The 25,560-nt window shown below is 36.3% G+C and overlaps 1 protein-coding gene across 1 annotated transcript in view; it reads left to right on the forward strand.

Annotated features, from left to right (window-relative positions):
• VAV3 (vav guanine nucleotide exchange factor 3) overlaps positions 1–25,560 on the forward strand; it is a 170,336-nt gene that overhangs the window by 70,939 nt on the left and 73,837 nt on the right. Inside the window, exons 8-15 of the mRNA XM_068406000.1 lie at positions 2,805–2,908; positions 4,935–5,034; positions 6,440–6,535; positions 8,209–8,277; positions 10,766–10,852; positions 11,279–11,364; positions 11,743–11,875; positions 12,207–12,316. Of these exons, the coding sequence (XP_068262101.1) occupies positions 2,805–2,908; positions 4,935–5,034; positions 6,440–6,535; positions 8,209–8,277; positions 10,766–10,852; positions 11,279–11,364; positions 11,743–11,875; positions 12,207–12,316 (785 nt within the window). The remainder of the gene's footprint in view (positions 1–2,804; positions 2,909–4,934; positions 5,035–6,439; positions 6,536–8,208; positions 8,278–10,765; positions 10,853–11,278; positions 11,365–11,742; positions 11,876–12,206; positions 12,317–25,560) is intronic.

A 25,560-nucleotide genomic window follows, 5' to 3' on the forward strand; every position in this document is an offset into this window, starting at 1 on the left:
AATCTGGTGCTGGAAAGGATAAGGAAATACTCTGTGAAGTATCTAGGAGACCTCTTTATTTGACTGAAATCTTAAAGGTTTCAGTGATTGTTACTTTGTTGCATTTATTTTTGGCCTAATCATAATAGTATGACAATTTATATATATTTTTAGTTGATGTAAGTATTGAGCAGATGTCTTTATTCTATCTGACTTTAAAGGATGACATCAGACATCTTCTGAAGCCTCTCTTAACGCAGACGAATGAAAGGAATGTTCTTTTATGAGACACACTGTAAAGAAAGGGTCCCCAGTATGTGTCACACGGGCCACATCAAACCTTTGTTGCCTGTAAAAGATCACATCTGTTTTGGCCATCTCTGGCATATCCCACAGGCTCTCAGGGCTGTAGGAGGAGGTGTTGGGGATTTTTTATTCTGTGGGAACCTGGTCTGTAAGAATGTTTTGGTTGCTGTTCCAGCACTGATAAATTACAGGATGATACCTGACACCTTGCCATATTTGTCCTGCTGTTAAAGTTTTCACCCTGGATCTCAATTGCTGTAATTACCTTCTCTTTTAATATTAGTCCAAAATACTGCCAGTTATCAGTAACCTACTTGTCTTGAAGTATGTCAGCTGCCCCTAGAGATCCCTTTGCTTTTGAAAACAAATTTATATTCTGTCCTACATTAACATGTCTTATTCATTGCAAATAAGGCCCTGGCCCTACCTAAGTTACTGTAAATCTTCTTCCTAAGCCTCTGTGTGCCCAGGCATTGAAAGACCTGTAGCCTGCCAACCTGAAAAACTGCATGGGGTGTAAAAAGGCTTACATGTTGTAAGCACGAACTGAGAGACTGGCCTACTCACTACTTGTTAAAGAAATGTAAGGGAATCAGATAAGAGGAGTAAAAAGAACAAAACTTCTTTATGTGAAATGAGGAAGATGCATCGTAAACTGTTATATTTAGATTGTTTTACTTTGCTTTTCGTTATCAGCATTCAGTATTGTGCTGTTACAATATGGTGCTCATTTCTCACTCAAGTAACATTTCATAGGCATCCAAAAACATTAAAAGAAATATAGGGCATGCCTAAACCAAAAATCTGTGCAAACGCTTTGTCTGCCTAGACCTTGTCTCTGTGGCAGTTCCTCAGCAGGAAGGCTGGAGAGCAGTGGAAGCTTGTTTTAAACTAAAAATAGCTGTTAGAGCTCTCTAGCAAACTGTGATGTGGAGAGCAAGTGTGGTGTTCTCAGAACAGGATGAACTTGCCTCTGTGAAAGGGTTGTGGTGAAGGACTGGTGCTTTAGGATGATGCTATATTATTTATATAGACTCTGAAAGATGCTTGCTGGATAAAATCATCTGCTGATGTCAAAATATATCTTATTTTTAAGAAAAAAAAAAACTCAACCACCTCAAAACACTCATGAGTCGAAAGAGAGTGCCTTTCATTAGGGCTCAGATTTCAAAGTTCTGTCCTATAAAAAGTATGTATGGCTCTATATTTGTGTGTGTATCTGTGTACATATATGTCTATATATATATGTACATCTTATGTGTGTTTGTATCTGCATCTGTCTATGTATGTACCTGTGCACATATATAGATACATTTGTATGTATAACTATGCATGTATTTGAGTTACGATATATATATGGACATACAGGGGGAGAGAGAGATGGAAGTATGTGTAACGGATACTGAAGTTGGAACTTTCATTACCTTCTAATGATGTTAACATCAGTTTAATTTAAAACTTGACTTTGAATTGGAGATAGAAGACATTTTGTCCCCTTAACATTAAGCTGTTTTTCAAGGGGTGTTGCTTAGTTGAGTACCCGTGCACGCCTGAGAAAATGTGCTTCTGTGATATGTTAATTGTGAAGCATTTCTGGAATAATGTCTTTGCTGCAACTTAAGATTCTGAGGATATGGCCGTACAAATGCTAGCAGCTGAATTTGATCTGTTATAAGGTTTTGCTCCCTCACCTGTGATGTGATGATTGACCTTGTGTGTACTCTTAGTTTTCATCAGTGTGAAGTGAAATCCTTTCACTGAGTTCACAACCCAATACTGCGTATTATTTTTGTAGTAAATAATGTACTGCATTAAACCATCTTCAATGGCTTTTTTTAAACAGTCCTCTGTTTTTCATTGCAGTGGTCTGTACACCACTTACAGTCTGCTATCCTGATTTCAAAACTTTTTTAACCTGTTTTGACTTAATTTCTTGTGAATTCTCTGACAATATCCATATAGTATTAAGGTTGATGTAATTGCATATAGTTACTTACAGATTTTTGTGTAATAGTGAACAAGTAAGATGAGTTGCTACCGTTCTCAGGGAGCAAATCTTTCTGCAATATTCTTGCCTTTCTCTCAGCCATTAGTTGCCCGCTGTATTGGGAAACTCATTATGATTGCAGTTAACTTAGAACTAGAACATCACTAATTGACCAATGTAACATACAAAGCTAATTTTTCACAGCTCAGGGACATGAATCATTACTTTATCTTGTCGCTGAAGCATTTACTTGACTTGCTTAATTTTAAAATTATCATTATAAAATTAAGATGAATTAACAGTGCACGTTCCAAGCTAGAATAAATTGGTCTCTAATAAGTAGTTCTTAGAGTTTAGTTTTTTTTGTCGCACTATATGGAAGATGTGTCAAACCTTGAAATTAGGTTGTACTCTCAAATTATGGGTTTTCCAATTTATTGAAATTAAGGGGTCTAACATGAAATACTTTATTCAAAGCTTTAAGGCATTCTGTTTTTAAAAACCTTTCCCTCTCCTCATTACTGTTTTTAAGGATTTGGTGAAAATTCACAGGAATCTAACACAGGACATCAATGATTCCATTGTTAACAAAAATGATCAGAACCTATATCAAATTTTTATTACCTACAAGGAAAGGTAAGATTTATGCACTCCTACTAGTTGTGATAGTCTGTGCTCAATTCAGTAAAGTATTTTACTATATTTTGATTTGATGAATATTTCTGAAACAGAACTGAATTCCATGTCAGTATACTTATGAAGCTCGTATTTGGTGTTTTGAGCCTGGAACTCAAAATGTAACCTATTGCTGTATGAGCCCTCTCTCTTCTTGCCCCCAGTTTTGGCAATATTGTTCCATAGACAGGTAACATCTATATTTTGAACAAAACTTAAATAGCTTATTTTGCACAGCCTTTTTTAAATGCAAATAATCCCAGGTATTTTATAGGATGTACCTGTATTGTTTAACAGATAAAATGTTATAAAAGGGGAAGAAAGGGGAAAATAAGGCAAGGATATATATTAAGGCTATTCCAGGTTAAAGGAAACAGAAGAGGTCATAACTTGAAAAAAAGCAAAAGCAAGTGCAAAAGAGAAGAGAGAAGAGATACTAGGATCTTACCCTACCCTGCAGTCAAAGGTGTGACTGTAAAGCAAACACCCCCTACCTTCAAACTGTGAAAAACAGCCAAGCTGATAACAGGAGAGCTGTGGCAGCATGCTATGCCTGGAGGCTAATTGCTGATTTTTTTACCCTCCTTTTCAGATTGTTTTTTCTGCCAGCACTGGACAGCTGTTGGACTGTATAGATGAACTTATTTTATATGCCTGTGGCACTTAGCTGAAAAACACTTGTACTGTGGGCTACAGTGCTGACCTACCTTGAAGTAACCCTTGGGTTGTGGTTAAAAATGAGTTACTTTTGGGACCAGAGCGGGGAAGACCTGGGGGAGCTAATTGGATTTGCTTGAGGGTGATGGGGAAGGAGGATTGTTGCAGTAATAACAGGCTTGTGAGAAATTGGGCAGCAGCATCCGGAAAACATTAGACAGGAGAGTTGTTTTCTGAGGGAGGAGGATGTCCCAGGCTGCCCATAAACAGTCTTGCCTTCGAGACCCTCCGTCGCAGCTTTTATGTTGGAGCAGGACATAGTTATTTCCCAGACTTTCTGCTGCTATAGGAGGGAATTAGGGGACAAGAAGTTGTTCTGGAAAATGCTTACCTTTAAAAAGAAGTTCTGAGATGTGTGCTAAAAGGGGAACAAAGGACAATGAGAAGAAACATCAAGTTTATATTATATTAAAAAGGAAACAGATGGAGGTAAGACTCAGTGTCTTAACCATGTAGAGATTAAAAGTAATCAGAAGTGGTAAGTTAAATCAGTATCATCACTTTAATTGCAAAAAAGAATAAAAAAAAAGATTAGGCGAGAGAAGAAATTTAGAATGGAAAGCTCATGGGAACTCTCAAAAAAGGGATTTGAGGCATACAGAAGGAATCACTTCAAGTAATAAATCAAAAAGTGAAAGGAAACAACACTTTTTGCAATGGGACTAGCAGAAAGAAGTACTTCAAACAGGGGCAAGAAACTCCTGTCATAAAATCAGGTTCCTTCAAGAGGCATTGCTGCCCTTGACAACTATTGAAAATGTCTTAGGTTTTCATACACTATTATTTTGATCTGAGAGCTCACAGGATATAACCTGGTAGGAACTGTTGGAGGTGGATCAGTTTGGGTAACCTACAAGTTCTTTAAAGGATAGCTGTAGCTAATCCTGTTAAGCCTGTGTTACAGAATTTATTCGTTACAACCTTGGAAATCTAGTGTTGTAAATACTACAAGACTGTTGTTCTGTTAAACAGCAGTTACTCTACTTTTTAACGAGTCCTGTATTTATCAGGACATATACATGTGAATATTAAAGGAAATCGCAATGACTTTACAGCATTTTGATGGTAGCTCAAAATCATATTCTCCTGAATATTCTTCCTTGTATTCATGCTGCACATGGAAGTCTGTAGCTAAATCCTATCCTCGCTTATTTAGGCACTGCTCCTTTTGAAAGGAGGATTGCTAACAATGTATTTGTGAAAAATAATCAAGGATTGTTCTTAAATAAGCAAATGTTCCTTTTATTCTTTATCTCTTGCTTTGGTTTAGATTGGTTATTTATGGACAGTACTGCAGTCAAGTGGAGATAGCGATATCATGCTTAGACAACATCTCCAAGACAAAAGAAGATGTTAAATTGAAGTTAGAGGTATCAGTATTTTTTAACATGTATACATATAAAAATATGTAAAAAACATGTTATGTTTTTTATAACATATATAAAAAACATGAATATGCCCTGCTCTCATCCAAGTCAAAAACTTTGACGAAAAACTGGCTGGACTGAGAAGTGAATCTGTTTCTCTTCCTTTTCGTTTTCTTTGGAGCCTCTGATCAAATGAATAATTGAGCTGTTGTGGTACACATCCTGGCACTGAAGTGAATGGACTCTTGCCACTGACATCAGTAGGGTTAGGGATTTTTTCAGGAAGTGATCATCAGCGATACCCTTCTGTTTATCGTGACATCTCAGCTGAGAACACAGAATTGCAGAATCACTTAGGTTGGGAGGGACCTCTAGGCTGAACAAGCTCTGATCCCGCACAGCTTTACAGGGCTTGCTGTCTGCCATGGCCCCTGTATCCTTTCCAGTAGAGCTGCTCCCTAGCGGGTCATCTCTCAGGGTTAGTGTGTCCCTGGTTAGTGTATACCAGGTGAAGGACTTTGCCTTTGTCCTTCTTGCCTTTGTGTGAGGTTCCTGTTGGACATTCCCTGAAGAGTGTCACTTGCATTTCCAATATGGTGTTGTCTGCAGACTTGCTGTGGGTGTCCGATGTCTTTTCCTGCAGATCATTGCTAAAAGTATTAAAAGGGAGGGGTCCCTGGACAGAGCGCTCCCCTGAGGAGCTCTACTTGCAACTGTCCCTCAGGTGGTGTAGTAAACATTAGTCACTGCTCTTTTTGAGCCTTATGATCTAGCCAGTTTTTCATACACCTAGTGGGTATCAGGGTGCTGTGAGAGATGATGTTGAAAGCCTTGGAAAAGTCAAGGTAGACTCTCCCCACCCATTCACAGATCTAGCCATTTCATCATGGAAAGCAGTTGAGTAGGTCAAGCATTGATTTACCTGTGGTAAATCCATGCTGGATATTCCCAGTCACCTTCTTCATGTGTCCAGAAATAGCTTCCAAGAGGACTTACTCCATAATTTTTGCAGGGGCTGAAGTGAGACTGACTGGCCTGTAGTTTCCAAGATTATCTTTTGCTTTTTTTTTGAAGATAGGTGTAATATTTGCTGCCTTCTCTGTGCTTATAGGAAATGTCTTTTTATTTTTTTTTTTTTTAGTTCAATGGAATGCCTAAATTCTCTTGTCTTAGTGATGTTTATTCTGCTCTTATGCTGTTGAAATTAAGAACAAGTGTCTAAACTCAGTCTTTTTTTTTGCTTAGCTATTATTGCCATATCAACTGCTTTCCTTCATTTTGTGAATATTATTTATCTCAAGCTTAATATAGTTGCTTGACCCATATATCACTGAATTTTCATATATATCACTTGAATATTTTTATTTTCTAACTCTCTTGTCTTATTCTTTCTTCTGCTTTGAACTAGGAATGTTCCAAGAGGGCCAATAATGGGAAATTTACCTTGCGAGATCTTTTAGTGGTTCCAATGCAGAGAGTGCTAAAATATCACCTACTGCTCCAGGTATTTTATTTTTGAAATTTAAGGGGGCTGAGAGCAAAACTGTGATTGTTTATCGTCAGTGGATTGTAAGAACGAGAGCTAAAGGTCTTTATCAAAGGGAGGTGATCGACATTTCCATAGATTTGAGGCTGATTTGTTATGAAATAAAATCCAGTCAAGTGCGGGTTTTCTTACAGAGATCATTCATCAGAGCTGAAGCATATCTGGGGAAAAAAGAATAAAATACAATTGTCTCCTCAGTATCTGAACCTTTCATTTTTGGTATGTTTAAAATGGTTAGTAGTACCAAACTATAATCATGGTACTTTGAAATGTGAACTATTACCCCCCAAAGGAGGAAGCTGAACCATACTTACAGCGTACTTTTAAGATGTGTCTTTGCTTTCATAAATTGCAATAAAGCCATGTTTATTTTGAAATGCTTCTTGTTATAACCCACAGAGCGTTAGCTTTTGCAGTTAGTCCTGTAATAGGGGTGGAGAGACTTATAAATTTAATTTGATAGCTGTGCCAGAAGACTCATTAGTTCAGCTGAGAAGAAATATATTACTATATTAGACTGTCAACACTGCTGATGCTTGTAAAACGTCGTTTTAAAAATATCTACTACTTGTATGTGAAGCATAATTTTGACTCTGCAGAGCAACATACATTCTGTAATATTAAATTTTTGAAATATTTCTATAAGTGAGTCATCAATATTTTGATCAATGGAAAATTGGAAAAAACAAAATGAATGGTACAACTGCTTTTTACGAAAACTTGAGATCTGAGTCATGGTTTTATTAATCAACCTGTATATTATGAAAAGATATATAATATGGAACGGTGCTCTAATGTGTGACACTATATACTATATGACACTATAGTATATATCGTACAAGAAAGAAGTATTTTATAGACTCTTAAAGAAAAAAATCCAGTGAATTGTTAGAATTGTAATGTGAAGTATAAATATTTATTTCCTAGGATTTTAGCAAGTTACTATGTTAGCTGAAATCTATAATTCTCTTCTCAAATTATAAAGAAGAAACAAACTGTTTCCCCAAGAGGATACATTTTCACTTCATAAAAACCAAGAAGGGACTCTTTATTTTCCATATGGGAAGTGACTAAAAAAATTCTTTAAACATTTACATTTGATTTAAAAATGTCTTCTGAGTCAGCTTTATCTTAGGTGTAATGAGACAGTGACTTCTTTTAGGCAGTTGCCCAGTTTAGCTGAGATTTTTATTGCCAGCATACATCCCTCTCTGCAGACAAGTGCCTGCTTTGGAATGGGATGATATACTGTATGCTAATGTGCAAATGAACTCAAGTGTTTACCTGTGCTTTCAGTGTGCACATACAGTAATGATCTGATGGGCAAGTTTTAAGTGCTAGGCAGACCAAATTAGCTTCTAATGATCATTCATTATCAGCTAAAGTCAGTGTTTAGTCTATACAGCAATCATTGTTAAACGCTTGCCAGTTATCTGTTTGCAGTCATCCCCACTCACTTATAGGCTGCTCATTACGGGGAAGAAAATGTGAATTATTGAATAGTGTTTTCTGATTTTGGCTTTTTTCTTCTTTTTTTTTTGGGAGTGGGAGGGTGGGATGTGGGGTGAGCAATGACAACTTCAGTTTATAAACTGACAGTGGGTGAAAAGTTTCAACTGCTTTGTCCACAGGAGCTGGTAAAGCACACTACTGATCCCATGGAGAAGGCAAATCTAAAACTGGCACTTGATGCAATGAAGGTAGGTATTCATGGCAATGAAGTATCTATGTCTTTGTTGGCAGTTAAAATGGTACCTCATAACTAATTTTCCTGGAGGAGATAATGTTCTTCACAGCAGGTCAAACGTGTTTTCACAGGTTACTGTGAGATTTGTGAATATGTCAGGGCAGGTATATAGTTGAAGGCGTTGCTCAAGTCTGGGAAACAAGTTCGGTAGTTTTCTGAAGTGGAGGGTTTATGAAATGTAAATTTCTTATTTCAGTTTACTTCTACATCATTTTGCTGTCATATAATGAGATGAAAACCATATATTTCGAATATGTTGGTCTCGCTTCTAAAATTTAGGAATATTTCTACCACTGTAAGTCAATTCTAATCAAGGTCAGTAGTTTCCCAGTGAGATGAAGAAGTTATCTTTCTTTACAAGACTTTTTTTGTCATCTTAATATGATCTCTGTGGCTTTACATTTGAAAGCAGTAGTGTCTTTCTGGAGGTAGAGTATCTGTCACTGTACATTCACCTGCAAGTGGTACAAACAAATGCTTTATAGAGTAGCTGTACTACTTTACGTATAAGGTAACATATTATGTGTTCCTCTGCATGGCTTCAGAAATGAAGCACCGTTCTGCTTCAGTTGGCTTCATGGCATGAATTGTGACATTCATGTGCCAGAATTGTGAAATTTTTTTCTGCCCTTTGTGGGGAAAGGGGGGAAGGAAGCCAACACAACATAGGTCATATCTCCTTCTGTTGTAATCTGTATGGTCCACAGAAGATGCTGAAGTCAGACTAAATTACTTTTGGGTCACACAGCTGTCTCATATTGTGGGACTGTCTGCCTTGAATGCATGGAATACAGACCAGCTCACAAATGAGATTTTTGGCTCCCCTTTTTTGTCATCTGTTTTTGTGCAGTGAATGCAGAGAGCGCCACCATGATAATCTCCCACAGAGATGCCTGAGATGGTATGGCACAGTGTTGCTTCCATCTAGTGGCAAGCCATGCATCCCAGCTGTTGCTAATTAGGAAAACAACCCTGGTTTTTATTCTGCCCAGCCCCTCTCTTTCTTTCCTGTTTGCTGGCTTGCATCATTGTTTTTGGTGGCTGTTGGACTGAAAATAAAAGACCAATTAAGAAATCTCTTGCCAGAGTGGCAGTGGCAGTTGTGTGCTGGCTGGCAGGACATAACCAGCCAATTAACCCCTCCAACCCACAAAAACCCCAGGTATGAGCATCTCTCCTTAAGGTTGCAGCATTGTTTCCCACCTGGTTTACTTTATCCTATTAGAATAGTCCCTGCCAGTGTAGTAGAAGTAACTGTGCAGCATCAGTATGTTGCTTCTAAAAACCCTGGTGTGTCTGCTTGAAAATAAAACATCTTTGGAAAAACTGCCAGCAAAAGTGTTACTGCCCCCTAAGAAAGAAAATTCTAGGAAGGATTATGCTGTCAAATTTCCTTTAGCAACAAGAAAAGAGGTTATTTAATTTCTACACTAACTCTTTTAAAACTGATGTAAATGTATCCTGCCCAGATTCATTTGGGAAGCTAGCATAATGATTCCAGATATTCTTAGATTATGATTAAAAACATCTTAGGAAGATGATGTTTCTTTCTCCCACCCTCCAAATTTGGGACCATATTGAAGGAATACTGTTAAAGCAAGTTGTGAAGATCAGAATGCCTTTTCTAACTGCTGCTTTCAGCATCCCTGACCTTACCAGTTACCACTCCTGCTCATTCCTCATCTCTTGCCATAAACAGAGAAGATTGAGCAAATTGTCACTATTACTCAAGCATGTTCAGAGCATTTTAAAGGCTTTAGTGAAATGTGTACGGTACATGTTATGGTAAAGGGCACAATAATGATCTCAACCTGTGACTTCAGGTAGTGTATCCCATTAAAAACTCCTTTTCATATCTGCTGTGTGATGGCTGCTCTCTGCTGTGCGACAGTAAGAGCAAGAACCTACTGCTGGGTTGGTAGCTTCTTCTCGCATAATAAGCACCCAGGCTTATGATACGTTTAGTGTACACCTTACATGCTGCTTTTGAGCTGCCTTACATATGTTTTCTACTATATGCTCTATTTACCTTCTGTCTTATTCTCAGATATTGGATATTGTTGACTGCCTTTTTGGACCATAAGTGTGCTGCATAAATTACATTTCCATCTTTAGTCTTGAAAATAAGACATTAATGAAATTCAGAAAAAATCAATCCTTTTTTACAATTAATTACATTTCCATCTTTCTTGGTACTAAATTTGTGTTTCAATAGATATGATGAAGAAAATTGTAAGCATGATTGAAGATATGCCGAGGCTGTTTTCTTTCTTTATTTAGGCATACGTATTGGTAATTCTTGAACATTAAATAATTTTAAAAAAATGGTTAAATATGCAGGTAAGTCAAAGACAAAATTAGAAATAATTTTGCCAGAATAATGTATTAAAGTAGTCCGTTATGGAAAAGCTTTTTTCTCCCTTTTTCTGTTGATGCTCTAGGACTTGGCTCAATATGTAAATGAAGTGAAGAGAGATAATGAAACGCTCCGTGAAATTGGACAGTTTCAACTATCTATAGAGAATTTGGTATGTGATATTTTTCATTTATAGAATTTATTGATATTTTTTCCCCATTTCATATGAGATTAGAGTGCTCTTGGTGATATTTAAATATGCTTTGCTTGGTGTAGAATGACATCAATATTTAATTACAGAAATCTCTGCTATTTTGGGGGTCTGTCTGTAGTTAAATATACTTGCATAGTTAAAGGTTTGTATTTGTACAGTGACTCAGGTATTTTTGTAATGGGAAACATTTTCCCATTTGAAGACAAAAATGGAATGGACCGATTCTTTATTGTATTTAGTTTAGATGATAGCGAGGAAAAAATGATGTTTTGAGGCCTGACAAGTCATTTTTTGGGGTAACAGGAGTGAGCGGTCTAATGCTTGAATATGTCGTTATCTTAACACTTTTGCTATGTTGAATCATATGTATTACTTCTGTTTCAGAATCATTCCCTCTTACAGTATGGAAGACCTCAAGGTGATGGGGAAATAAGGATAACTACATTAGACAAACGTGCGAGACAAGACAGGTGATGGCATGACTTCTGGTGTTTGCTATTAAAAAGCCTGTAAATTCACTCTTTTTTTTAGATTTGAGGTCAGCTCAATGATTCTTGAGAGTGTTTTCCATTTCACTGCGCATTCGCAGAGCCTATCCACTGTGTACCAAGTGAATTTGCAAAGTGATTCATGGCAAGTTAGCTATTATGTTACTATCTGAGATCACCTAAGTCCCTTGCAAGTAGTAAGTCTAGCAAAACTACTTTCTGTGTTTTTTGTTTTGTTATTCAGTAGTTTAGTTGTTCACCTTCAAAATTTAAGTGCCACAGGCAAAGGTGTGTAAAATAAGACTTTGGATGTTGGCTTTCTGGAGTGTTTTTAACCATCTCTATATTGCATTTTCACAGGCATATCTTCTTGTTTGATCTAGCTGTAATTGTTTGCAAACGGAGAGGTGATAATTATGAAATGAAGGAAATAATAGATCTTCAGAAATACAAAATTACAAATAACCCCACTACTGATAAAGAAAATAAGAAGGTAAATATTAGTTCCTAATTCACATAAAATGTGTATTTTTAACAGCAATTTGAAACATTTTGCGTGAGTTCAGAATGTATATACAATTTATTTACAAAGTTTTATGTTTTAAATGTAAGCTGAAGTGAATATTCAGGGTTTTCAACTTTTCTTATTTTGATGTAATTAAAATATTTAAGTCATTCCTAAATGAACACAATAATGTGTCTTGCTGTTCCCAAAATCAGGGAATTAAGGAGCATACAAACGCTGCTTTATTTTTTTCCTTTTTTTTCTTTCTTTTCCTTTCTCCATAACTGTTGACCTTTGTATTGCCAATCTCTTTACACAGTGGTCTTATGGCTTCTACCTCATTCATATCCAAGGTCAAAATGGTTTAGAAGTTTATTGCAAAACTAAAGATTTGAAGAAAAAATGGCTTGAACAATTTCAGATGGCTCTGTAAGTATATTTTTATTAAGGTAGAGTCACATTCATCACCAGTGTAAGGATATCGCTTAAATTATGCTGAACTGCTTTCACGTTTAGTTTTTTTTTTTTAATACAGCTGAGTTATCTATTTTATTTGACTTTCTGAAAAACAACGGACTGATGTCTTCATGAACAGAGTATTTCCCTGAAACTCTGCTTGAAAAAGAAAGAGGGCACTCTAGGCTATGTATTACTCTCCAGCTTGGCTGCTAAGTGTGATTTAGTCATACTATCTTAAGCAACCAGGGGGAAATATTAATTATTTTAGCCATAAATATCTAACATAATAATGACATTTTTCCCCTCTCATTTTAATTTTGATTAATTGAAATATATTTTTTGAAAGGTGATGCTGGTGATTTGAGAGGGGATCCTGGCATCTTTTCTAGTGGCTTTTAACTAATTTATTGTTTAGTATTTGGAACAAATTGCTTGGCTTACTAAATTTAGTTTCAAAAGGCTGATTTCCTTGATATGTTTTCAACTAAAAGAGGAGGTTGCTTTAGACTTCTTGAAAAGTAAGTTGTTCAGATGCAGCACTGCAGATTACATTATTGTTATGCAGCATGAGCTTTATTTCCATTTCTGATTCTTGTCAGAAAGACAAACATGATTATTGACACTGCAGGTATTCTGATTAAATTTAAAATGTGAACAAGGGAATGGAATGACAGGGCGATGCTTGCTTTATGGTTCTTAAAAAAAAAAGTGTGAGGAGGAGTGAGATACTCCTAGTGAAAACAGAGAGACAGCATGAATAAAGATTGTTTTGGATGTGATTGTAAAGGTATGTAGATTCAGAAAAAAGGCTATCATGAGCTGATATGAGTGAAACTTGCTTATAAACTATATATATTTTCTATAAACCTTAGTATGATGAGTGCTAATGATTTAAATGAAAACGTAAGGGAGGAGAGCCTGGGCTGGACAGATATTAGGCCTGCTTGCTAGGGTTCCTTGCTGATTTTTATTGAAGACAAAAATGATGTGTTTTGGCAAAAATTCTGGGTAGCATAGTGGGGGATGGGTAGAGGTGTTTATTTGTATGTGTGCAGAAAGCTGAGTACTTTCTCTCTTTCTGTCCCTGTGCTCTCCCTGCTGCACTTCCTGTAATGTCATTATTGATACTTACCAGGTCAGGGCTGAGGTGTAGCATGATATAGTGGCATTATTTTCATTGGGCAATGCTTTTGCTCCCTTACATTTATAACCACTAGGATTGAAAACAATGGGGACCTTTAATGCTTTTTGAAGTTTTATAGCTTTCCTTCAACTCTCTTACATGGGTTTGACTTCATAGTGTATTTCCCTCAGCAGCTCTCCCAAAACATACCTTGGTGTATGTAGTGAAACATATTCTAAAGCATGCCGAGACACAAGAGTTTGTATTTGGGAATAAACTAAGCCAAGTGTTTTCAACAATTGGTTGGTTGGTTTGATTTGTTGTTTTCAGGGGTTTCATTGCCTACTGTGTAGGTTATCTGTTCTACTCTGAGAAGTAGCCGTGATTGAAATTATGCTAGTATTCATCATACTCAATTGTAATTGCTGCTTCTATGGGCAAAATACTTCTCATTACTTAAAAATTTTACTGAGACTGCAAAAACAGCACAGTTGAAGGAGTGAATTACAGTCTTTTTATTATCAGAAATGATGTTGTTTACTGAGTTCCGGACAGAAATTTCAATGCAGTTTTGTTGCCTTTGGGATAGCATTCTGTCTGAAGTCAGGTCTGTGCAAGTGTTAATCTAAGAACATAACAAGAGAATGAATTAGGATCTCTTACTATTTTTAAATTAAGAATTAACCTTGTTGCCACTAGAACAGTTTTATGGGCATAACTATGTTAGCTAGGCTGTAATTTTTTATTTTTTTAGGAGCTTAGATGTTTATACCAGTCTATGAACAACAGTGATTATAGTTATATTGCTGAAAAGGCACTGGGGTCATTGAGATGAGAATTTGTCTCCAGGTATGGGGAAGGTTATGTTATTGATGAAGTATGAAATAGAGGAGAACACTACTTTGCTGGCTGGACTTGGTTTAAGTTTGGAGGGCAGGTATACATTAGGCACACTTGATACAGAAAATCTTTAAAGGAAGGAAGGATGAAATCCCAGTGCAATTTCTAGTGTTACTTTTCAGACTCGTAAGTTGCTATTAGAAAACTAGTTTGACAAACCTGTGAAAATATTCTGCCTCTTGGCCAGCTCTGTTGTTACTGTGGTATATGGTGAGTTGTTTTGTTATGAGGGAGGCTGGGAATGATGGGTTACTGGTCATAAGCAACTGAGGAAATTGTTTTTAGTCATATGGCAGTTCAGTTGCTACGGTATGTATTTGCTGTTTTCCTGAGACTATTGCTTTATTTAGAAAATATATAATACCAAAACACCTAAATTTTTATTTTTCCTAAGAATTTTATGAGGGTTATTTATGAAGCCTGTTCATACACTACACCCTCAGCAACAATGATACTGTGGCATGGCTGCACTGAATTTGATGTTGTTGTCCTATTCACAGTAATCTCCACAGTTGAGTCTGGGTCACCTCCTCTCCCCCTGCCTTTTTTTTTTAAAAAAAAAAAAAAGTTTGTTGTGTACAACCTTCAAAATTGCTGGTTATTTGGGAGCAGTGGATTTTTGCAGATGACAATGAAATGAAGTAGGACACTGGGGCAGTACAGTTAACATTGCAGTCAAGTTCTTGAAGCTGAAACTTTGGACTTAATTTGAGAGGTTTTCGTGAAGCTAGCAGGCAGAGACCAGTGGAGGATGTTTTAACAGGAGCCATCATGTCACAAATGGCTGAGTTCTCTCTTGGTGTGCCTGTTCCCTTACTGATGTGAATGGAAGTTTTGCATGGACAGGGGGAGCGTAACCACTTATTGCCTCAGAAGAGATGCGCTGCTTAACAGTGATAGTGGTTAATTTGAGCAGTTGCTGTTTTGTTCTGGGAACTCTGTCTATAGTAATGGATGAGCCTATAGCTGTACAGGTATATAAGCACCTTTTAAAAGATAGTACTGCAAAGACTTTCCTGTACTAGACGTGGAATGTTTAAATTTAATTTAGCATGTCAAGTAGCATTGGCTTAAATGCAGTCGTTCCATATCCAAGATAATACTAATAGAAGTGTACAGCCAAAGTACTGCACCAAATTACTCAGCCAAATTAGAGACATCATGTATTAAGTGAAAGTTTGTCAGTAATGTGATAAAGTGCATGGTTTATTTGCTGTAACTAAGCCATTAAAAATGTCAAAAACTGATTGCAAGTGTGAGACACGATTTTGTTAGATTTTCTAGTAGCATATCCTGTCTAATCTCTTTTCTCCTGTATTAAAAACAACCAGAAGAATCAGAACAAATATGTAATGTCTCATAATATACCTACAAATTACATAAAATATTTGATACTTTTATGTTATTCAGCTTATACTAAAATGTAGGAGCATTGATTGGTATTTTTTTCCCTAGAAAGCTCTAATTTTCTCCTAGAAAGCTGCTTTTCTTGTTTTAAAAATGCTTATTTTTAAAAATAGTTGACTAATATTGAAGTTGAAGCTGTCCTACTCTATTGTATGTGTGTATATATCTGAGTTATATTACTTTGGAACTACTTAGCTGACTAATTATCAGGCTTAATTTATGTGGCAACTGCTTTTCTCATCATTGCTGTGATGAATTTAATTCTTTTATTTCATCATGAGAGAACAGAATAAATACTGAAAGAAAATATGTTGATTGTTACTACAGCTGTCTCATGTTGACACTAAACATTTGCTTCCATCCACTAAATACTTCTTTATGTGTAGTTTGTTTCTTGATCACAGTAGAGCATGGAGCAGATGTACGTTGTCTTCCTTACAACGGCAGAGACCTTTTCTCTGAAAGGCCATGTATTATATTTTCTCACTGGCTTACTATCTGAATCCACTAGTGTAATATGGCATGCAATATCTTATGCTGGTTTGTGCTGAATTTGTTTTGTCATCATGATGTCTAGTTTGCTAATTTAATTAAGTATTTCTCTGGTTTCTCAATTGTGCTGTGTAATCCACTCTAAAAATGGCCATCAGCAAACCTGGCTTCACTATATATTCCTAGATAGGAACATATTACACAGAAATGCAATTTGAAATGTGATCACAGAAGAATTTAGGTTGGAAGGGATGCGTGGAGATTGTCTGCTGCAGGGTTTAGGTTGCTCAGGGCCTTGTCAGCTTGAGTTTAGTACTGCTGGATTTCAAGATGCACAGGACCAATACTGCAAAGTCTCATGCAACGGTGTTGTAACATGCCTTTTAATTAGGCTTTACTCAACATGTCTCTTTCACAAACTGAGAAGTGCATGAAAACATCTTGCAGGCAGAGGACCAGGCCTTTTTTAAAATGTACTTAGTTAAAATTTCACCTTCAGAAGTACCATGATTGTAGTTTCTGCTTGGCGTTGTTACTGAAATTGCAATATTAATGTCATGTCTAATTAATAATGCCTGAAAAATCAGTGGGAAACACATGATCATTATAGTGATTGGGGTATGCATTAATTGCATGGAGTTAATGAATCTGATTTTTTTTTTTTTTTAATATCCAAATAAAAGATATTTCAGACATGAAAGCTGTACAGCCCTTAAAATTAGTGGTTTTAGTTTTAATTACACTGTATTTAAGTTTTAGGTCACTACAGAGTTTGTGCAGCAACTCAGGTACAGTCTAATATGTTTTTGAAAAATTACTATTTCAGTTAGATGTAAATTCACAACCTGTAACTCAAGGGATGCAGAACACAGCATCTTTTTTTATGGAAATAATCCTGAGACTCATTGATTCTCAAACCTGATAGGTGTGTGCACAACGTTTTAGATTAGGCAAGCTATGTAAATTGTAGATAGAGCTCATTGGTTTTCTAAATTTTAAAGAAAACTAGTACAAGCAACAAGGTAGGTGAAAAGTGTTCTCTTACCTATTACCATACCTATTTCCAAATTTGTTTTGCACTCTGTGACTGATGACATTGGTCAGATTCAGCTCAAATAGATCTGTTCCCTGAGATAGTGCATTAATAATGCATATGCATTAAGACTTCTTCTGAGAGAATATTTGAGCTCTGACATATTGAGCACTGACATATTAACTTAAAGCTTTCTTATCAGAGCACTTTAAAAGCCTTAGATATCTGCTGCATTTTTCAAATAGCCTGCAAAGGTGTTTTGCTTATACCAACCTCACATAGGCTACCAAAGCAATAAACAAACATATCTGCCTGGGCTTCTCCATCAGTATAAATATTTCAATACTGCAAATATGAATGCCAAATTCATGTCTGCCAAAGAAGAATGGTTGCCTGTTCTTTGCTATGACTCCAGTTGTTTTTGATCAAATGTTTTTCAGGGTTATAAGCAACCATTCACAACATATTTGTAGTTACGCAATTTCTTTAGATTATTCCAGACACAGCATGAACTGTGTGAAGATTCTGTGTATGATTAAGAGCACAGTGTAAGGACAGTGTAGAATGTGAAAGCAAAACAGAATTTATGAAAACAATGCGTAAACATTTGGAGATGATAAATATACTTTGATATTATGTCTTCTGGTTCACAAAAATAAAAGATTTTCCAGTCCTTATGTTTTTACAACTTACCTTACAACATGTGAGGTATATTACTATGAAAAATAATAAGTGTTTCTTAAAATGCAGTGAAACAAATTTGTAGTGACACTACATCATAAAAATAAAGTACTACCATCTAAATATTGGGGTTTTGTGCAAGGTGTTAGCTTTTTTCAGTCTTTAAACACGGAATGCTGCATTACACGTTTGTCCTGATACTTTGGCTGTATGAACAGATGTCCTAGTTTCTCCCTGCAAACCAGTGCTACCTTTTTTCTTAGCAGATTTAAGTGTTTGTCTGATAATTTATAAGTTTATGGCTGTATATATCCTACATTTTTACATTTTTTACTCCAAAACATAGACATTTGTCTTCAGTTAAATGCAAATATATGATAAAATATTTAAAGCTTATCGAGACAAGCAACTTTGTAAATTTGAATTTGTAAGTCTTAGAACTTTCACAAACAAGACTTAGACAGTGAATATTAAAGCATATAACGTATTGATGCTTTTGATTTACAAATACTGATGTGTGACAGAGCTTTGTTCCTATCATGTGGTGTTTAAAAATGCTATACAGGAATAGATGAGCTCAAAGCAGTCTATCTCCCATGCTTTTGAGGGAAGTAGGCTGATAAGGAAAAAGGAAAGCCATTATCTTGTTTGAAACAATGCAGTACGTTTCCAAAACGTTAACAAGATAATTTCCTTGATCTCAAAAAAGCCACTCATCAAATGATCAAATAAGCAAATTTTCTAGCGGAGTCTTAGAAGTTGTGTTCTTGATCAAAAGCACAACTTACTTATGATATTGTTAATTTAATTATATAACATGCCTTCTTGATGGAGACTCTTTGATGTGACAAACCAGAATGTTTGAGTATTAGCATATGGAGAATTGATTGATTGATTAATTCGGTAAATAGGATCTTCAAAGATGATTCTGAAATATAACAGCCTAGCTGGAACAGAGAAAATGAATTAGCTGTAAGTAATCAGCATTGCTCCTGACAAGAGAAGGTAGAAAAGAAGCTGAAAAGCATCCTTTGTGAAATGGCATTGCCCACCTCTGGTGAGAATACCCCTTAAGAATGCCATTTTCTCTCTTCACCTTTTTACAGTAAATAATAAAATCCTTGTAAAGATTGAAAAAAAAATGATTTATTTCTGTCTCTGCACTCTTATTTCATTATTTTATTACATAAGTGCGTTTCTGTTAGATGACAGCACGTTGCATGAAGTGATCAGTTGAAATGGTGATAGTTGCACAGACCCAAAATGTTTCATGTGGAAAGAAAGGATAGTGCAAATGTCAGGCTGGTTCTGCTGTTTGCAGGGTACAGGATTCTAAGGGAAGACTGCTGCATATCAGAGCAGGGAGTGAGGTTGAGCATCTCTTGGGACCAACTTTGCATGAAATTCTTTATATGACATTTGGCTGAAAGGTTTTTTTGTCTTGTTTGACAGTAACCTATATGGTTTTCTGTTTCTTAACTTCTGCTGTCCGTGCTATTACTTAAAACATTTGAATATGTGACAAATGTTAGCTATATTTTATTGCCTAGTTAGATTTTTCAAAATTTTCTGAGATGCTAAGTACCAGTTGTCCTGGCTAACTTCTGAGGTACTTAAAATTTTGAAAGGAGGTCACTTTGGCACAAAACAGGAAATTAACTTAGGATGTCATAATAAGTAATTTCTGTTAGCAATTAATAACTTTGAAATACCTATGGCAGATATAGGTTTATTGATACAGTTTCTGCAGTGATGTCAATATTAGTACAATAAGTAAAACTGGAATGAAAATTTTCAGTGTCCTCGGATATTAACCTGTGCCATTTTCTTTAGAGGCTATACTGCATGAATACAGCATCAGATTTCATGTCACATGCACTTTAAAATGTTCTTCAGCAGTTCGTGCTCAGGGTGTCCATAATTCTGAACAGTTCTGTACGGAGCATTTTAAATTATTATAAGCATAACATGGAGTGCAGAATAATAACAGCTCTAAAATGCAAAGGTCTAACTTGGGGTTGAGAGTTGAGGAGAGTTCAAGGTATTGAGTTTTATCTGAGCTCCCTGTAGTATTTCTTCTGTTAATACTTGAAACAGTTGCAATTCACTGCAGACTCCTTATCTGATGCTTCATGCATCTGCTTATTTGTTATGCCTCTGGGCTCACAGGGGGGCATACATACATTAACTACTCTCTAAAGCCAAGTTTTAATCAAGTGAAACGGCTACTCAGTTTCAAATATAATGCACTTTTTAAATTATGGGATATTTTGCAAACATCTACATACAATCGAATCCTGTGTAATTCCTTATGACATGATTGCCTTTCTAGAAGAGACTGATATGGGAAAAAGATGTTCAAAACCTGACCTAAATAGCTTTTCTGCAAAAATAAGTCAAAACCAAAAATAAGAGGCATCATTAGAACTTCCTAGCATGTTTTTCCCTTTTGGGGAAAACTGTCAACCCCAAAGAAAGGGCAGCTGTCTCACTGTACTGTTGTGCAGAACCTGTCACTCTGCTGGACAGCCTGTTCCCAACCCACTGGGCACTTGCTGGTGTTCCAGGTCACCCAGAAAAACATGCTTGTGGGGCTGCTGCTGAGGGAAGAGAAGGCTCCTCTTCTATCCAAGTTGACAGTCCCACTGAGTTATGACAATCTGGAGGAACGTATCTAGACCTAAATGATACCTGTGAGGTTTATCATCAGTCCCCTGAGAAGCATGGCTTGATTCAGTTGGTGTTTACAATGCCTTTACTTTCTCTGTATTTAATAGAAGTGATCTACTCAACAGTGTCTAGGTCAGCACCTGCTCTTGTTGATACCCTGTCTTGTTTCCCAGCTAATTCCGTTTTGAAAGGAGTTTTCTTGATCCATTTGCAAAGGGTTACTTTACATTTCTCCTTGTGTTGTTTATTTGTTCTTTATTTTCCTATATGTGCTGCAATTCCTGCAATTAAGCATGTATGTGCTTTTTGTGGTGGAAAAATGATGTGCGTATATCTGAGGAATATAAAACATTTTTCAGTTTTTTTTTTCCTTCCAGTTTAAGAAAAAATAAATTTAGTTTAAAAATACTTGATGTCTGGGAAGAAGTTGAGTCATTAATTAAGTACTCCAGAGAAACAATTTTTCAATATTAATTGAAATTTTTGGAATGGGTCTAAGCAACACCTTCTCAGTGGCCTTGACCCAGGGAGACAGGGGAGTCTGTACAGGTCTTAATTGCTGAAGTCAAGCTAGTATTGAAAAGCTGCCAAGGAAGCAATTAAAAGAAATGGCCCTCAAAATACGTTAAGAAAGACAGAAGAACTGGTCACTCGTGGAGGACAGCAGCGGACCTTGCTGAAGGTTGTTTAAACTACAGTTTCTAACTGGTGTCATTAAAAGTAATAGTAAATAGATTTAGAATAAAAGAAAGGAGAGTTTTTCTTTGTGCTGTGTTCTGAAGTCTCCTTCCTTTAACTCCTTGCAGAATATGAAGCCACAAGATGGTAGACTTCCAGCGCTGTCTGCTGCTGGATACCTTCTTGTTGCTAGTGCTGCACTATGAGATCGACACCCGTAACCAGGAGGCAAAGATGCAGATTCTAGTTGCTTCTACTCTTTACGTTTTTATAATACCACCTCTTCTCTTTTTTGTGCTTTTTTTCAGTAGCGGCAGTGTGATTTGCATTTCATTAATTTCATATTAAAACTTGCTATAAGAATTTAATTAATCTAATCAATGTAACACTTTATTTTATCCCTTTATTATATTTTTGTTAGATTTGTTGGCACCCAATAGGCTTTCAGTAGTACGTCCATGCAAAACAAACTTGAGACAATAGCCTTAAATTCTGTAAGGCTAATACTGAAACACCTGAACAGCAAAATATCCAAGGGAAGATGTACTCAGTATGTTAAAATTTATGAAATAAGGTTTTTTTCATTGTTTATATCTTTAGAAATATGGCCTTTCTGGAAATGACGACTGGGATTTTAATGCGCTTATTCTCCATGTGGGAAAATAGGAGGAAATAGCTATAGTAAACTATCTCAGACTTTTTTTTTATTCTCTTGGGTCACATTATCTGTAGTAATTACATACTTAGTAGAGAGATAAGATAGTGTTTTGGGGCTGAAAGTTTAGCAGTTTTCCTGCTGCATTTTATTTCGTAAGCCTTAACTGTTTAGAGGAAGTTAAACTGACAGTAAAAGAAAGCATATTTGTGCTAGCCCACTGAAGAAATTACAGTTCATTTGTTTAGTCCAACTTGTTGTGAAAGGTGCTTTGTATAGTTTTTCTTGTTGGAAACAAACATGAATGTAAGAATGCTGATAAAAATTAAACTGTTGCTATATGGTAGCCAAATGCCTGTTGTAGATATTGCTATTTAGACACATTCTGATCTTAGCGTTTTCTCATCAGAATATGGTTTTGATGAAATAACGACATGATAGTAACAAATCCCATCTAAGCTGCTTGATATTGTTGATGTACGTTTTTCATTGCAATATGCATCTTGGAAACACTTTAGACCCATGATGTTCAAAGTTCAGTTTTGTAAAATGAGGTGTAGAACTTAGTGGTGGTTGTGTCAAGATTGCCAAGGTTCATTGCTTTATTTTGACTTAAGTATTAGTGTTTTGATTGTGACATGTTTGTGTCTTGAGGGCTAAGTAGTACTTTAAGTTTTTGAACTGTTATCCCAACCGCTATAGGAAAGTATTAGAAAACTGTAGCTTAAACTGTTTCATTTTATTCATCTACACAATTATTTTGGCATTTTGAGGTAGGATACTAGAGAGAATGTATTCCTTATTCTGTAGGCATAGAAATAGGCATCTAGATATCTTGTCTGATAAAATACTTTTGGGTTATCTGTGGCATTACTCTGTGGTCAGCCGTGCCATGAATCTAGACGAAGATTATTCCTAGAATGAATTCTGGCTGCAAAAGTTTGTGGGGGACTGTTGATAGTGTGACACTTTCTGACACCATTTATAAAGGTGTTGCGTTATGTAGGTGGCTGAAGACAGAGTTGGCCTATGATCAATTTGCTCTTCAGAGAAGTAAGAGTCAGTAGAAAGAAGTGGCACTGCAAATGTGAAGTATTTTAAAAGGGGAATATTTCACATGCACAAGGTTAGCAAAAATGGAGTGCTCAGGAGTATGATGATATTGATGACAATTGAATAAGATACCTGGCTCACTCTTCTCTACACTGAACTCTGCAAACTTGACAGACAAAAGGTCTGTTCAGATATGCAGAATTGACTGAAGAAGATAAGATAGTAATTCTGCTCCTTGAATGGTGGCTCAGATAGCTGATGCAGAGACAAGAACTGTGTGTCCAAATGACAGAGACTAGCAAGACAAGCATCTGCAGGTCTCTGGGTTGGTGGTGTAGCAGTGAATTGGTCCCAGTGGGACTAATATTCTGCAAGTAACTTGGAAAGAGAAAGCTTTACTCAAAAGGCTCAGGGGCAGCCCAAGGATGTTGCTGTAGTGACTGGAGTAAATCTGGTTATGGGGACCTAGTGCTAAGCAGGAGAGGGCACTTGTGGTTGTCCCTTACAAAAACTCTGCTGCTGAATTGAGGAAAGAATTGGAAAATTTTCCTAATTACAGATTCACTCTCTTTCTGTATCCTGACATTTTGTCTCTGCTAGAGTGTAGGAATTAAAACAGCCTGGGGAAAAGGTAGAAGAGAGGAAGGGAAAATACTTTTTACTCCCCCCATTACTTGTGAAAGTAAGAGACGGAGTTTTACCATAAAACGAGTAACATGTTCTCTGTCATTATTTACCTCAGATTAAGTATTCCTGGTATATGGGTGACTTCCTGCTCTGGCCACTCATTGTTTGACAGCAGAAGTGGATAAAACGTTTCATTTGTGGTGAGCATGTGGCACCCCATAGTAGAAGTTGTTGTGAAGGAGGACTGAGGAACCTATGAGAGGGCTTGACTTGTGACTGGAAGGAACCCAGGTTAAGTCTTAAATTAGATTTTCCTAATGCTAGCCACAGAAACTGCTCCAATATGTTTGAATTTTTATAACAATCATGTATGGGTTCCCTTTTTTTTTTCCGCACTGGCAAGAAATTATCCTTCTGAAGAAGAAAATACTCTTAGTATTAAGCTTAAAATTAATATTGATCTAATATTCATTTTTTTCATAGAATGGGTTGGGTTGGAAGGGACCTTAAAGGTCAATTACTTCCAACCCCCCTGCCATGGGCAGGGACACCTTCCACTAGACCAGGTTGCTCAAAGACCCATCCAGCCTGGCCTTGAACACTGACAGGACGGGGGGCATCCACAGCTTCTCTGGGCAACCTGTGCCAGTGTCTCACCACCCTCACAGTATAGAAGTTCTTCCTAGTATATAATCTAAATCTACCCTCTTTCAGTTTAAAACCGTTCCCCCTCGTCCTGTCACTACATGCCCTTGTAAAAAGTTCCTCTCCAGTTTTCTGTGTCTTGAAACATGCCCACAGGTTGGGAATTAGAAGGGAAAAAGAAAGTTTGAGAAGGATGAAATTTCTCTTTACTGTGTTGTGGCAGCTCTGGTCTGTGTTCTCAGGGTATCAGTGTAAGGCTTGAATGCTGTAACTTAGAAGAGCTTCTTTATGGTTGGACATGACTATGAAAAGTTGTATGCTATGCTGTGACTGCTGTTTTTCCGTTGAAGTTATCAGCTTTACAGCTTTATTTACTGTATTTCAATAAAATAAAAAAAAAGTATATGCTATTCAGTGTGAAAGATTTTGTGGAAAAAAATTTCCTATGGTCCTTGTGGTATTTGGGCTTGGACAGTCACAGATGAGTTGTACTTAATTATCTCTAGTTGGAAACTTTTGTGTGGTATTGAGTTGGGTTATTTTTGCATTATTCTTGATTTGTTGAAAAGCAATATATTGGAAATGAAAATATCAAACCTCTAGATTCATTAAGTTTCAGACTTTACATTAAAAGACTTGCTACTTGGTATATACTGCTATGGTGCATCATAGATTATCTCAGACCTGTCTGATGTGATGTGTAATTTGACTGCAGAACTGGATTTGCCATAATGCAGCATGACTGATTGGGTACTAGAATGTGCAAGAGTTTTCGTGTCCACAGTTAGCACTGCAATATATATTTTTCCACAAAGCTTTTCTTATTCTACTTCTACATTTATAGTAGATAATATACATTATCTTTTTATTTTTGCTGTAGTTTTTTTTGTTTTTTGTTGTATCATTAGTTGTCTTTCTATATTGCGATTCACTTTATAGTACTCTATCTTCAGAGCAAGCATATTATTTCTGATTTTGCACTGTTCTTTTCTACTGCCTTGATCAGAATATTGATGACTGGAAACTGCTTTTGCATCAACATGGATGTAGGGTTTTTTTTGAGTGATGATGAAATGCCTTCTTGTCTAATGTGAATCAGCTGATAAAAATGTGTCTAAATATTCATAGTTTTAATAGACTGTTTCTTTATAAAGAGAATCATGAGATAATGGGTAAAATCCTGATCTTTTTGAAATGTGATGGACTCTCAAATTTGAGAATATGTTTTGCTGATATGTAAACTGAAATAA

Source organism: Nyctibius grandis, chromosome 8 (genome assembly GCF_013368605.1).
Source record: "Nyctibius grandis isolate bNycGra1 chromosome 8, bNycGra1.pri, whole genome shotgun sequence".
Classification (NCBI taxonomy): domain Eukaryota; kingdom Metazoa; phylum Chordata; class Aves; order Nyctibiiformes; family Nyctibiidae; genus Nyctibius; species Nyctibius grandis.